Source organism: Macaca mulatta, chromosome 12 (assembly GCF_049350105.2).
Source record: "Macaca mulatta isolate MMU2019108-1 chromosome 12, T2T-MMU8v2.0, whole genome shotgun sequence".
Classification (NCBI taxonomy): domain Eukaryota; kingdom Metazoa; phylum Chordata; class Mammalia; order Primates; family Cercopithecidae; genus Macaca; species Macaca mulatta.
In genome coordinates, this window is record NC_133417.1 from 65,302,319 (window position 1) to 65,317,685 (window position 15,367).

Genomic DNA, 15,367 nt, shown 5'->3' on the forward strand with positions numbered 1-15,367 from the left:
TCAACATCATTAATCATCAAGAAAATGCAAATTAAAACCACAATGAGATACCCACCCACCAGAAGGGCTAAAGTTAAAAGACTGACAATATCAAGTTTTAGTGAGGACGCAAAGCAATTAGATTTCTCATGCTTTGCTGGCAGGAGAAAACTGGTAGTGTCTACCCAAGCTGAACATACACATATCCTATGACCTACAAATTCCTCTCTTAGGTGTAAGTGCATATGTTGAACACATGATATGAACAAGACAATTACAGTGATTTTATTCAAAATAGTCTTAAATTGAAATAATCCAAATGCCTATTAATAATAGAATGGATAAATAAATTTTGATACAATTTTATTCAAAATAGTCTTAAATTGAAATAATCCAAATGCCCATTAATAATAGAATGAATAAATTTTGATACAATATATCCTGTAATGGAATACACATAGCATTAAAAAGAGAACCAATTGCACACATAACATCAGTGACTCAAAACAAAATAATAATGAGCTAAGGAGGCCAGACAGAAAAGGATATATATAATATGGTTTCATCTTTATGATGTACAAGAATGGATACAACCAACCAACAAAGATAGAAGTCACACTAGTAGTTACGTTTAATGGGTACAACTAAGGATGTTGTCTGGTTCTGGAAATGTTATATCATCACCTGAGTGGTTATTACATGAGTATATCAACCTATAGATTTAAAATTTGTGCACTATAGAAGTTTTGAACAAAATTATTCCACTGTGCATTATGATGATGCACACTATGTTTTAATTACATATTGCACCTTTCAGGGCCTAATACCATGCCTGCACAGTAAGTAATTATTGAATTTAATTAAACTGACCAGGTAGTTCCATCTGTATCAAATTAACTAGATGATTTTTAGAATAATATGTCTGATTTGCTAATAGAAGAACTATAGCTGTGCACTTCCTGAAGACTCCTTTAAAATTCCCTGTGCATTCATTTATATTTAGAATATCTGGTTTCTTTTTCCCTAAAAAAGGGAGATAGGAGGATTTGCATACTGAAAAACAAACAAAAATGACCCATTTGCAGGATGTAACAAGATTCAAATCAAAGAAGCAAAGGAAGAGGAAACAAAGAAAGGTGCTGTTGTGGCGCCCTAGAAAGCAGATGCTCATTAGGGCTCGGGCACAGATTACTATCAAAATGTACTTATCTCAACATGCTATCGTCAGACCACACAGTCAAATCAAATTTTGAAGGCTCAAAGGATGTGTACTGAAGAACATCCTGTACTGCTGAAACATGAATTTGAATTTTGTGACAGAGATAGAGAGGCAGAAAAGAACACCAGATATCACCCACTGTCATTTTAAATCCTATTTGTAGGTTAAAAAATAATCTCTCTTAAAAAAAAAAAGGAAACAAAATCAAGGTTAAACATTTCTGCTGCTAAACTTAAAGTCTGAGAAACTACTACCAAATAAGAAACACATCTGTTTTTAGGTTTTTGCCAATATAAAAACACAACTTTTTGATTATTTTTTAAGGTAAAGAATAACTAGTATTCAAAAAGTAGAAAAAATGGTTATATGTAATTTTAAATTTTAGTATGGGTTAAGAAAAAAATGTAAACCGCTTGCTATTTGACTTTATCATATTTAAGTTTCAATCTCATTAGGAGTATACATTTACCATATAAATACTTTCTATTATGCTAATTATGTACTTTTGTTCAAAGTATTACATCATGTCTATGGTTCCATAACACACTTATACATTACCAAATACAATTTTATTTAAAATTTCCATATAAAATTGGATAAGGAGATCAGAAAAGAAAACCCAAATCTGGGGCAACTGTTGTTACAAATTCTTAATCATAGTCTACAGCATTAAGAAGTAGTAAAGATTTTTTAGCCAAATTACGTCAGACCCACTTGGCCCCTGATTCCGGCAGATGGAGTGGGAGTAGCTTATACGATGGTCACACTGGTGCATCTACCACGATCACACACACCTGTTAGTGGACAGAAGTCAGTCCAGAGTGGCTTAACTCTAAGAGTACAACAAGAAAATTGGAGAGCAGGAGTGGAGGAGAAGAGAGAAAGTAAACACACTGTGAAACTGTTCAAACCCTTGCTGGATAGGGGTATGGACTTCACGCCACCTAACCCCACTCTGCAGGACACTGGCTTTTGTGCAGCTCTTCATCAGAGTCTGTTGAGCTACAACGCAAAAAAAAACATGAAACGATCTCTGGTCTGATCTGATTCATCCTCTTAAGCATAGATTTGTTCAGTCTTTGTCTTCCTTCCAGGATAAGATTCCTTCCCCCCCCCCCCCGCCCCCCGCCAAAGACGGTGTCTCATTATGTTGTCCAGGCTGGTCTGGAATTCTTGGCTTCAAGCAATCCTCCCCTATCGGCCTCCCAAAGTGATGGAATTATAGGCATAGCCACTGCTCCCCACCCTGGGTAAGGCTCTTAACCTGTGCTCCACAGGCTGATTCTAGGTAAACATTTGAGGCTAATGAAAATGTATGCCATCGGCCGGGCACGGTGGCTCACGCCTGTAATCCCAGCACTTTGGGAGGCCGAGGCGGGCAGATCACGAGGTCAGGAGATTGAGACCATCCTGGCCAACATGGGGAAATCCCGTCCCTACTAAAAATACAAAAAATTAGCCGGGGGTGGTGGCGGGCGCCTGTAGTCCCAGCAACTCGGGAGGCTGAGGCAGGAGAATGGCGTAAACCCGGGAGGCGGAGCTTGCAGTGAGCTGAGATCCGGCCACCGCACTCCAGCCTGGGCGACAGAGCGAGACTCTTGTCTCAAAAACAAAACAAAACAAAACAAAACTACGCCATCATCGGATTCTCAAGGAGGTGTGGGGTCTGGGGATTCCCTAAAGAGTTATGAAGCATCAACGAACCAAGAAAAGGTAAAAAGAGAAGTGGAAAAGATAGAATTTTTACTTTGTCTTTTTGCTTCCTCTGGTTACCAGCCTCAAGAGATGTTTGCTTGATTCAAGGCTAAAGGAGAGTAAAGAAAAGCTGTGAGGCTGTAGTAATCTAGTAGTGGTAAGCTCAGCATGAGAAGCACTACTAGGAACCCTCGGCTCTTAAAAAGAAAAAGATTTTATTTTAATTAAGGGGAAAAGGGAACGAGTTTATCTCTGAGGCCAGCACAAGAAAACAGGTGAGTGGGTCTAGAAGTGAAGAGGGCTCTCAGGCGACCCCCAGAGGAAGCTCCAGCACAAACTCCCTGATCCCTGTGACTTCACAAGCTGACCTCACAAGCTGAAACCCCTCCCCTGTCATAAAAGCTCAAAGCCTTGTTGAAAGATTGTAGAAGAACCCTGTCTTCCCACTCACCCAAAGAAAGCAAAGGCGGGTTCCTGGAAATCTAACTCTGAAAACTCACCCCTCTCTCCAAGAAACATCTGATGTGGTGATTTGGTTCAATGGCAGTATTAGTAGAGAACTGTATGTGAATTATAAAGTGGGTTACTTTTACAGACTCTCATAGGTTCGCTGGGGACCATATCATTAAGTATAACTATTTATTTATGAAATGAATTTGAAGTTTTAAATAACCAAATGACAAGCTAACTGTTTGGAATAAAATTGTTGGAAATGCAACTCACTTATAAGTTAAGGTATACCCAATTTTTGAACAAATCACACAGAGCATGAGAAAAACATCATCTAGTAGCCCATTCTCTGATAGGTAATTCTTTCTGTGTTTATTGTTTTTTAAATAGAAGTATGCAAGTGATCATGTGGAATGAAACCTGAAAAGAGGCTGAGATTAGGCACCTTTTTAAAAGAATGTCGTTTTAGAAACAATGAAATTAATCAGAACTGTGCTTTGTAGGAGGCAAAGAGGGTCGTGGGAGTATTTCAGTTAGTGACTTGAAAATACATTTTTCTGGCAAATTTTTCTTTTTATAAATGTCTGCATTTGTCAAAAACCTGTTGGATGATGAAATGAAATTGTTGTTGAGAAGACAAAGGTAAAGTTGACGATATTACAAATTTCAGTATAATTTACTTTTCCTAATGACTAAATATTTTATCTGAGACTTTATTATATAAACTGTGAAAATTTTCATTGTAATTCTACTGGTAAGGGAGGGTTTAGGGGTTCTCCAGTTCAAATATACTCCCAATTGCAACTCGAAATCATCACGTTTAAAAAGCATTTAGCAGGGGAAATAGTATAGCATTATTTGAGGATAATATAAATATAAGCTCATAATATAAAATTCTGTTTTGGCAATTCAATTCCCTGTCCGACACCCCCGCCCCCCAGCCCAAGAAACTCAAGTTCAGAGCATGGCATTCTATGATGTGTCCATCCAATTCTACCATTCTAAGTATTCGGTTTTTCAACTTGTAGAAGAAACACCTCTAGTATTGTGTGAAATGTGTCTGGGAAGATGATGCATTTTTCCTTCAGGACCAGTGAAAATATTTATGACATCTATGAAATGATCTCATTTTGTTGCACAAAACCTTTCCCTGAAATCACTGTTTATCTGGGACCCAGCAGCCCAACTGCATAGCACATGTTGTTCAACGGGTAGCCTGAGGAATGGATTCCAGGGGCCACACTGAGGCCAAGTGGAGGACAACAGGACTCCTGAAGCACTTGGATCTAGTTGCAGCGTGAGTATTTTGAAAGAATTAAAGCTGGCTGATGACCAGATAAAGAGATATCCACTAAAGACCAGGAATAATTTTTTAACATTTTATTTTCTGAAGAAATGCCAGCCCACATTAGACACATTATCAATGTGTAGATTGCAGGCAAGCAATGATCTAATTAGTAGCACTACAAACCCCAAACTTATTTCCTCCCCTTTGCCAGAGCAAAGCTAATCAGAGAAGTAAACATTATTTCAAATGGTTCAAAACAATCAAAGTTATACTTCTGTATAACCACTGTGTCATCATTTAAGGACTACATTTCCAACTGGCCACACCTCTAATAGGTTGGCTTAACAGCACATTTATAAGCATAAACTAGAAAAATAATAGGATGAAATAAATTAATTGAATATGAAACTTTGAGGAGAAGGAGTTAACATAAAGTACAAAAAATATTATACGTTTAAAATTCTAAGTACTCTTAAAAGAATTTATACAGCAGAAAAAATGCAAAACAATGCTGACAATCAAGTAAAAAATTCATTTATTCATTTCAAGCCCTATTTCTTTCTAAAATTCCCAGGTTTATTGTAGCATTTATTAGCACTTTACATTTTCTGGCAAAAGACATGGCAAAGTGTTTAATCCTACATATATCTTAGTGCCTTCTCAGTCACTCAAACCCAGGACACCAGCTGGTGTGCTGCTTTCGTGGGTGTACTACTTTGTAAATATTCTGTGCTTATTTCTTGTATTGTGTCTATTCTGTCCTCCCTGGTAGCTTGTGAGGTGCTGGAGAGCAGGTACCAGATGTTCCACTCTCTAAACTTTCCCAGTGTCAAGTGCAAAGAATGATGTACTGGGGTCACTCAGTAAATACAATTGATTGGCTAATATTTTAGTCCTTCATCATGAGCCTCAGCAATTTTACAACAAACTACCAGCTTAAACCTTTACCTAATCCAGAACACAGATATTACAGTGAATGTAGGAAATCACCCATCAACATTGATTTAGCATGTTTACAGTGCCAGCTCTACATGCAAGTTAACTGTTCATATCAGCATCCAACCTCACTTTTAGAATCTAGGTTTTCATATTCAACACCCAACATATTCTCCATCTTCTAAAATGCATCCACTTAAGAATTAGTTAAGAGACAACATAGGGAGAGAATGACAATGCGTAATTTTATACATTTTTCTCCCCAGGAGGTTCAGATGTTGATTTTTTCTCTCTCCTTTTTGTTTTTCTCTCATCATTTTGACATTCTTATTTTCCAGTGCTTGTTTGAAAAATTAAAATATTCACATAATTTCGTTAAGGAGACTAGATGCATTAAGGAATTAGATTATGGGAGATATATGTTCAGTTTGTGGTTGGCTTAGCTATTACCATCCTCTCTACACTCTTCTGTTGACCTCATATCTACCAGACTAAGAAATGCTTTGTTTCTATTATCAAATTTGCATATGTACTCAAATTTGTATGTGTGTTCAACACACACTGTTTGTTCTAAAATGACATTTTGCTCTGTATCACCTAACCAAACTACCTATGGTAGACCTCCATCATCCAAGTGCTGCCTCTTGTGAGGCACAGCTGAATTCCATCAGGTTTCACTATTTATTCGTTAAAATAAAACAGCAGAGGCCGGGCGCGGTGGCTCACGCCTGCAATCCCAGCATTTTGGGAGGCTGCGGCAGGCAGATCACGAGGTCAGGAGTTCAAGACCAGCCTGGCCAACGTAGTGAAACCCCATCTCTACTAAAAATACAAAAATTAGTGAGGAATTGTGGTACACGCCTCTAGTCCCAGCTACTCGGGAGGCTGAGGCAGCAGAATCGCTTGAACCCGGGAGGCAGAGGTTGTGGTGAACCGAGATCGTGCCACTCCACTCCAGACTGGGCAACAGAGCAAGACTCTGTGTCAAAAATAAATAAATAAAATAAAACAGCAGAGAAAACAGAACATTTAAATTCATCCCACATAAAATCCCCAAGCTGACGTTCAACTTTTGAATATTTGGTTTGGTTTTATACCAAATGTTATGGTGCTGCATTTGAATAACTGACATGTCATTACTACATTTCTTTAAAATAAGCTATTTTAGATTGCATAAACACTTCCACTCGAGAGTAACTTGACATACTCTTATTTCTATAATAATCTATTATTTCTATAATATTCCAATAAATAGGATAAAACTTCACTGTCCCAATTCAAAAGCTAGACGCCAAAATGGTTTCAATAAACCATTAAGCAAAATACAAAGTCAGAGCAACATATCAGTAAAAATTCTTTTCTTGAAAGTATATTACATGGAAATTCCCCATATCTGAATTAAAATTCAAAGCCAAGATTGCCAAAGATGTAAGGTATATATAGTTATCCTGATACTCAATGATTGAATACTTTCCTAGTTCACCTATCTTTTCCTTTTCTCTTCAAGGAACTTAAGATTTGGCTCCCAATATAAGGGAAGAAAAAAAAAAAGGTTGTATGGGAAATTCAAAAGAAATAGCTATTGGAAGAGAAGGGTGCTACACTGTTGCATTACAATGCATCTTCGTTATAACAGTTACATGTCCTTCAGCCTTCCAAAACCACTTCCAGATAGTCATACATAATACCCCACTCACTTAAGGAAATGAGGTTGATTCATCAGTGTAAAATACTGCATTACCAAACTGACATATTTTAAGCAAACTCTATTTACCTCATAAATGTGGTTACTTCTTATGATACAAAGGGCACCATGTCTCAATATTATGCCTGTGTACTTCCACTTAATTAGACGCAACAGTTTTATGTATCAAATCAGGACTCCTAATTTCTGGAGAAACAGATTGATACAATCAATATTCATTTGGCTATAACTAAGTAAGAGTTAAGGAATTCAACCAAAAATGCATGCAAAAGTTCAATGCAGAAAAACTGCTTTGTTCTAGTAGCCTTTATTAATAGAATAAATTATATCATTCATTATTTTCAGATTCTGAAGCTAGGCTCAGATATATTCTGTGTCATAAACTTATGTAAAAATGGTGTAAAAACAAAATTATGTTTTGTTTTAGAAATAAACATATCTTTTGTGTAGACATTTATTTAGTGTGGAAAACAATACTTCATTATACACAAAAACTTAAAAAAATCAAGCTTTCCATATATTTTATAGAAATATATTCTTAGAACTATGTGAATAAAGATTACAACTGTATCAAATTGCTTTTAGTTGGTACAAAATATGTAGCTAAGTAATCATGGAAAGAAAATTTTGTACTTCCCTTTCTTCAAAAGAAATAGAGTATTTCAATGCCCGTAACTATTTACATTCATGCACTAGCAATAATGTATGTCTTAGTATCTTTGAAATAAACCGACCATAACTCAAGGGTTGCTTTTACAATAAGTGAAATTAATGCAGCCACTGGTTGAAAATGTGTACATACAAATCTTTAAGTTAAAATATGTTAGATTATCAACATCTTTTTTCTGTGTAGCTAAAAGGTGGATATTAAATTTAATATAATACAGCATAGATCATTTTAAAATTGAGAAAATTCTTTAGGACGACATGTGGTTATGTTTACAAAACTACATCAAACTACATTTCAGAATGAATGTGTCAGCTGATAAAAAAGAACCTGCTGTGATAAGACCATCCTCACTGAGAAATACAAAAAAACCGAACAGCATGTGAAATCAGGTTACTGAAATTTATGTAAGTCTACACCAAAGTATTATGAATATTATACAGTCGCATTCATTTCCACTCATGTCCTGCTCTTCCATAGTACCCTCAAGTTTATTTTATGTTTCATGGAGATATAGTACTTTTTCTAATGTTTTTTTTCTTTCTGTCAAAGCACAAAGTATACCAATATGGTCATTTGCTCCAATATAGCCCAACAGATGGTATTTTTTTTTAATTAATAAAATGTGGAAGTAACTAGTATGTTTTTATGGGGAAAATTACAAAATAAATTTACAAAAATAGACTGGATCACTAAAACAAGAAGAATGGTTTGACATATATAACTTTTAAAAGTATAATAACAAAACAAACTGTTAAGTTCCATTTTACCTGGTATTATCTATTCCTTCTGATTAAAAGAATCAGATTTGAGAAAATCACATCTACCTCTTGAGCACAAATTAGATATCACTTTTGAGATGGCCATGCCATTCTTCAGTGTTTGATATAGCTTCCAAACAGAAGTTTCAAAACAACTCTGCCTAGCAAACACATCACTGTACTTTCAACAGAGTGATGTTTTCTATCCCATAGTTTAGGAAGGTTAAAGAACACACAGAGGCAAGAATCGTGACAGACAGCAGATCCTAAGTTTATTAACTCTTTAGGAAGATTAGGCAACACTTGTTTTCAAACTAACTACAAACCAAAGTCTATTTTTTTTTAAATGACTCAACACTACTACCATGCTACCAACAGATACATAAGGGAGAGGAAAAAAAAGGGCTACCTTTTCCGAAATCTGCTTACCTAAAATTTGCATCTAGTCACGTGCCATTTTTAGAAGCTGTCCCCTTCTGAGATAATCAAGATACTTGTACAACAGGGAATTTAGACTTAATTACCAAACTTTAATACCATGTTATATAGGTCAAGTGAGTATGTATACCTTTCTCCAGAAACAAAGAAATTCGGAATAATAGGATTTCAGATTTAATTGTAGAAATAGCAAAATATGTTTTGAGAATGTCATTTACCGCAACACAAATCAATATTAAATGCTTTATGCAGGAAGCACACTTTCAGAAAATGGGCCGTAAAGCTTTCTGGGATCCGACCCTAATTACTAGAGCAGGCTCTTGCCGTTTGTCTCTCTCTTCAATTATTTACAGGGCAAAAAAGCCAAATGGCATTGCATTAGCTACATTAAATGGTATGGACTTGGTTTCCAACTTACTAATGGTATACAAAAATTACTAAGGTAAATGTGCCTGTAGAAACATGGTTTTTTTTCTTCTTCACCTGAGTGGGTGTATTTATTATTCATATTGTTAAGTGTTGAATAAGCTGTCCTTTAGCCACCCAATGCTGCATAATTTAAACAAGTGCATTAAATATATAAGACATCTAAAAGGCAGTGCATTGATTATGCCACAAAATTTCTTTGAACACCTTCCATGTAGCTCACAGAAAACTAGCATCTCCTGCAAGTTCCTGAAAACAAATACTGTGAAAACTACACAGAGATGAATAAGGGGTATCCTTGCTGCTACCATTTTGCTGCTTTCTGGTGACCCAAAGTGGAGTGGGAATTGGGTGAAGTGAAAATGAGGCCCTGGAGTGCTAGGACATTTCTGGTCTAGATACTGACAAGTGTCCTTTTTACGTAGACAAATACAGGGTTATGTCGTAAGTACATGAAAACGTGGACCACACACATTCTAAGAAAGAAAAGGCTGAATCAGAGATTCTTTGTATCAGGCCGGAAATGCCCAACTACCAGCAAGCAGAGCGTGATTACAACCTCCCAAAGAAAGTTGGTACACTGCATCCATACCTGATACTTTTGTGATCTAGAAGGGCACCCGGAGTTGTGATAGATGTTAATGGCAGAAGAAGGACGCTGAAGAAGGCCGCTGCGTCCAACTTCCACCCTCCCAAATTCTGGCGGCTGCTTCCAAAGCAGTGAAATTTCCAGTCTTCCTGGCCCAAACAATTTTTTTTAAATGAGTTCGGGAGGCATCAAATTCTTATTGTAAAAATAAGATAGGCCCACTAACAAAGTACCTAGGGTCCCTAGAAAGCCAGGCGCAATTTGTATGACTACATGTCATCAGCTGTTGTTACCCAGAGTGTGCCGAGGTCACTTTTTAAAAAGCAACATTGGAAATCGATCTGTGGCAAACATATAAGCTAGTTTTGTTTTTGTTTCTTTTTTAACCAAATACGAAGTCACTTCTTTCTCTGCACTGAAATCTGCCCATTGTCCCTCCTTTGCAAAACCTCTAGAGATTAGAAAGGACATCAATGAACGCGAGTGAACTTTGGCCACTTTTCTACCCAAAACACCAGCGTAAAAGTAGAAATCAGTAACCAGGTGAAGTGCCACACCGCACAAAGATCAGAGGCGAGGGGCGGGCGCGCAGGGCCGGAGGCGGGGAGGAAAATGTCCCGGCCCCGCCGCCCCTCCACCCTAGTCGCTGCGCGCGCGGGAGGTGGAGGGGCGTCCCTGGGGGGCGGGAGGCTCCCGCCTCCACGGCGAGGGGAGCAAAGAGTTACAGCTTACAGGGCGAGGCCCTTGGAGAAGGGGTCGAAAAGCCGGGCCACCAGCGGATCCAGACGCGGACGCCAGGCGACGGCGGCCGGCCGGCCAGGGCTCGGCGAGGGGCGCCGCTCGGCCCCGCGACCCTCCCCGCTGGCCGGGCCAGGAAGGGGCTGGTGGCTCTTTCCTGTCTAGTCTCTCCCCCCGCGCCTTTCTGTAACCCGATCCCCGCACTCCGCTCCCAGGGAAGCCGCCGCCCCGCGCGCCGCCCGGCTCTGCCCAGGCCAGCGCTATAGTTAGCAACCTTCCAGCAACTCCGCCCGGGGGCGGCGGGGGCTCGCTGCGCGCCCCTCCCCGGGCCCGACCCCGCGCGCACCCCCGGACCCCCTCCTACGGCCGTCATCTCCCCCCGGTGCCCCTTTACCTTGGCTTGCAGATACTGGGGGTAATAGTAGGTGGCGTACTGAGGGTACATCTGCTGTTTCCACACTTTGCCCATGAAGCTGGAAGGGAGCCTGCAGTGCAGGGTCGCGGACACTTTGGGGTTTCCAAGTCTCGGGCTCTCCTGCCTCTCCCTTTCCGGCGGCGGCGGCGGCGGCGGCGGCGGCGGCGGCGGCTGCTGCTGCCGCTGCTCCACCTCCCAGCCGGGACCAGACGTCCTCCTCCTCCTCCTCCTCCTCCTCTTCCTCCTCCTCCTCCTCTTCCTCCTCCTCCTCCTCCTCCTCCTCCCAGGCAGAAAGAAAGACACTGCAGAGCGCAGAGGGCACCCCGGACAGGGCGCTCCCAACGAGTTTCCTCCCGGAGCCCGACTGCTCCGGGGCTGCCAAGGGCTGGCGCGCTGGCCGCGGTCCGCTCGGGGAAGCTGGCTGCGCGGGGCTGAGAGGTGATCAATACAAGTGGAAAGTGCGGCAGCGGCGGCTGCGCTCGGTGCCAGGCGGCATCTGGGGTGGGTGCGCCCGAATGGGAGAGAGGAGAGGGGCTGGCGTTCCGAGGCCGTGGGGGAAGGGCGGGCGGGGGCGGGGCCTGGGCGACGCCGAGCCCGGGACCCGCGGAGGTGAGGGCTGAGTTTTAACCACTCCTCACCTCCTAGGCTCGCGGTTGGACTGGCGGAAGCCCTGGGAGTCCAGATCGCTTTGTGTCGGGGGTGGGGAAATGGGAGTGGGAGTGAGGGTGGAGGGGGAATGCGGGGGGGGACCCCGCTTAAGAACTGCAGGGCGGGCACCTCTTCTGCTTTCCCGAGTTTTTATCTTCGTAAGGGGGAGGGGAAATAAGGGAAAAGAGGAAATCTGATTAATCTCTCACTTCCCATCGCCCGGTAATTTTTTTTCACAAGGGAAGGAAAATGATTTAATGCCCAACAAAGCTGGAGTCCGGACACCTGGGTCCTGTTCCTCCCACCCACCACCCACCCCGGGCCACAAGACTAATCTAGGTGACCTTGGGAGGGTTAGCGTCCTTCGGTTTGGTTTTCCCAGATGTGAGAGGTGAAATCATGCCCCTTGCACAAGGGGAGGCAAAGCACATACACACACACACACACACACACACACACACACACACCCCTCACAACAAATAGACGGATCCTTCTAAGGGGGGGATGCCGCAAAGAGGCAGAATGTTATTAGAGGACACAATATAGACATCAGCTTTTCTCTGCCTCTTTCTAATGCTGCCAGACAGTCTGTCAACTCCCACTCAGGAGCAAGGAAACTCCCTGAGTTTGGAATATTTTAAGGCCATTTTGAAAGTCACGCTGGCATATTGTTGCAGTGTGCTTCAGTGACATATAAAATCAATCTCTCTTTCTGCCTCTCTCCATCTCCTAATTGTCACAGCTCTAGACAACCCCAGACCAGCAGTGGTTCAGTTCACTACATAACTGGATATAATTTAATGGAGTTAATTGGTCCCCGAAGCTGCCTGCAGAAGACTTTTATATTTCCAGCTCAAAAAGAGAGCTAATACCAAAACGTACATACGGATAGCATAGGTAAGCAAACATCCTCAAATTAGGGTTCCGGCACATCTAATAAAATATAATAAAAACAGTGTTTGTTATTAAATAGACCTTGATTACTTTGTCATTTTGGTTTTTGGAGAGTCTTTTGTTAATAGCACAAGGTAAATTAAACTCAACTGGAATGCATTATTTTGTTAAACAGTTATTATTTTTAAATAACATTTTAAAACAGGTTTAGTAAGATACTTTAAAGCAATGACAAAATAGAGACCCAAAGCCCTTATAATCGTTATATGGTTTAGACAAATTTCTAGATCATACATGTTTGACAAAAAATAAATATAAGTATAGGTGAGCACGTTTTGGGTCTGCCAGGAGGCAAATCATGTCCCTCTCATTTACCTATGTAAAATCCTATAAGGAAGCTAATGTTTACTGTGTCTGCTATATTGTAGGCACTGTTGAGGTGCATGCAGACCTGAAAGGTGGAGTGGGTCACTGTCAGACTAGGGGAGCCTAAAATATTTCCCATATTGTTTCAATGTGGGCCCCTTTAATGTTTTTAAACAGAGAACTGACATGAACTAAATTGTGCTTTAGGAAGACTAGGAATGATGGTTTGGAAGAGTGACAGAAGGAAGAGAAGTAAATCGAGAACAATCGCAGAAGTTCTAGGTTTGAGGTAATAAGGGAAACTACCAAACTTAGACTGTTCTACTTACTGTTTTTTTCTGGATGATGGAAATTCAGCCTGTTTTAGAGAACCCAAAAGCAGACCCACACTTATATAGACACTTGATTTATGACTGAGTTGGTATTATAGCACAGTGGAGAAAGAATGAACTTTTCAATAAATGATTCTGGGTCAATTGGCAATCATGGAAAAACTGAAATAGCAGCCCTGCCTCACACATACCAAGGGAGGAGGGGGGAAAATTGAGGTGAATCATGACCTGGATGCGAAAAACAAAAGTATAAAGCTGTTAGAAAACAATATAGAAGAATATCTTGTTGACCCTGAAATAGGAAAGATTGATTAAATAAGGGGAACAACAGTGTAAGACTGACAGATTTGACTGTTAACATTAAGAACATTGGTTCACTGCAGGATTTTATGAAGAGTGATAAAAGCCACAAAATACTTACTTGTAATACATATAGCACAAAAAGGTTAATATACAGAATGTATAAAGAATCAATAAGAAAAAGAGAACTTGTTAGAATATGAACAAAATGAATGTGTATTTCACAGAAGCACAAATATCCAGAAAACACATAAAAAGATGCTCACGCTCATTATTAATAAGAGAAATGCAAGTTAAAATAATAATACTCTACCATTTCATATTCACCAGATTTGCAAAAATTAAAAACTCTAAAAATATTAAGAGTAGGTAAAAATGTGGAAGAGGGGGAAATCTGAAAACACTGCTTACTGGAGGAAGTATAAATTGGTCTAACCACCACTTCAGAAAACAATTTGGCATTCCTCAATTTCATTTGCATGTTTCCTACAACACAGTAACAGGTACATATCTTAAATAAATTATTTTATATGTGCACCAGGAGAAATGTACAGGAATGTTCATAATATGCAGACAATAACTCAAATGTCTACCAATGGATTAAAAGGTTTTAGTATATGCACACATTGGAAGTCTTTGCAGAAACAGAAATGAATAAACTGCAGTTAAAAGCATCAACATGGGTCATTTCAAAATTGATGTTGAATGAAAAAGGCAAGTCAACAGAATGCATAAAGCATGATTCCATTTGTATGAAGTTCAAAAACAGAAAAAAATAACTAAACAGTATGTTATGTAACAATAAGGGCAAGAGTAGAGTAGTTTTAAAAAACTTTTATAAGGAAAATCAAGAGTAAAATAACATAAAATTCAAAACAGTATCTCTTAGGAAGAAGAAGGATGAAGTATTTAAGGAGGGGCCAAAGGAGACCTCTAGAAATAGTAATGTTGGATGTTTTGCTCTGGGTTATTGATACATGAGAATGCATTTCAATGTTTTTCTTTTAATGTTCATAAGTTCTTTTGTATTTTTACTGCATTTCATGTGAAAACATTCTAAAACAAAAAATCAGCTTTTAATTTTAAGCATGATCATTTTCAAACAAATACAAAAGCAGAGGAACCCTCTGTTCCTAACATCCAGCTTCAACATTCATCAACCTTTTGTCATTCTTGTTTCTTCCATCTTCTCTCTCTCTCTCTTTCTCTCTTTCTCTCTCTCTCTCTCTCACACACACACATACACACACACTTTTATTTTTCTAGAGCGTTTCAAAGCAAATCCCAAGCATCATGTTTCACCAGTAACTATTTTAGTACCTTCCTCTAACAAATAACTTTTTAAAAACATAATGCCATTGTCACACCCAACAAATTTAACAATAATTTATTAATGTGAGCTGATACCCAATTCTTGTTCATTTTTCTACTGTTGTCTAAAAATCATTTTTTGTAGTTTGTCTATTTAAATCACGTTAAAACAATGTCCACATATTAAATTTGGTTGATAGATCTCTTAAG

At 39.5% G+C, this 15,367-nt stretch overlaps 1 protein-coding gene across 15 annotated transcripts in view; it reads right to left on the minus strand.

Moving 5' to 3' along the window:
• Nucleotides 1–12,367, minus strand: part of RBMS1 (RNA binding motif single stranded interacting protein 1) — a 217,295-nt gene extending 204,928 nt beyond the window's left edge. For 3 of the 15 annotated variants that reach the window (XM_077957114.1, XM_077957113.1, XM_028830758.2), the window contains exon 1: nucleotides 11,286–11,964. In XM_077957114.1, coding sequence (XP_077813240.1) covers nucleotides 11,286–11,360 — 75 coding nt within the window. In that variant the 5' untranslated portion in view covers nucleotides 11,361–11,964. Of the gene's footprint in view, nucleotides 1–10,156; nucleotides 10,765–11,285 lie in introns of those variants that run through there. The other 12 variants (XM_077957130.1, XM_077957126.1, XM_028830765.2 and 9 more) reach the window with 9 other exon arrangements.
• Nucleotides 12,368–15,367: the final 3,000 nt, after the last annotated feature.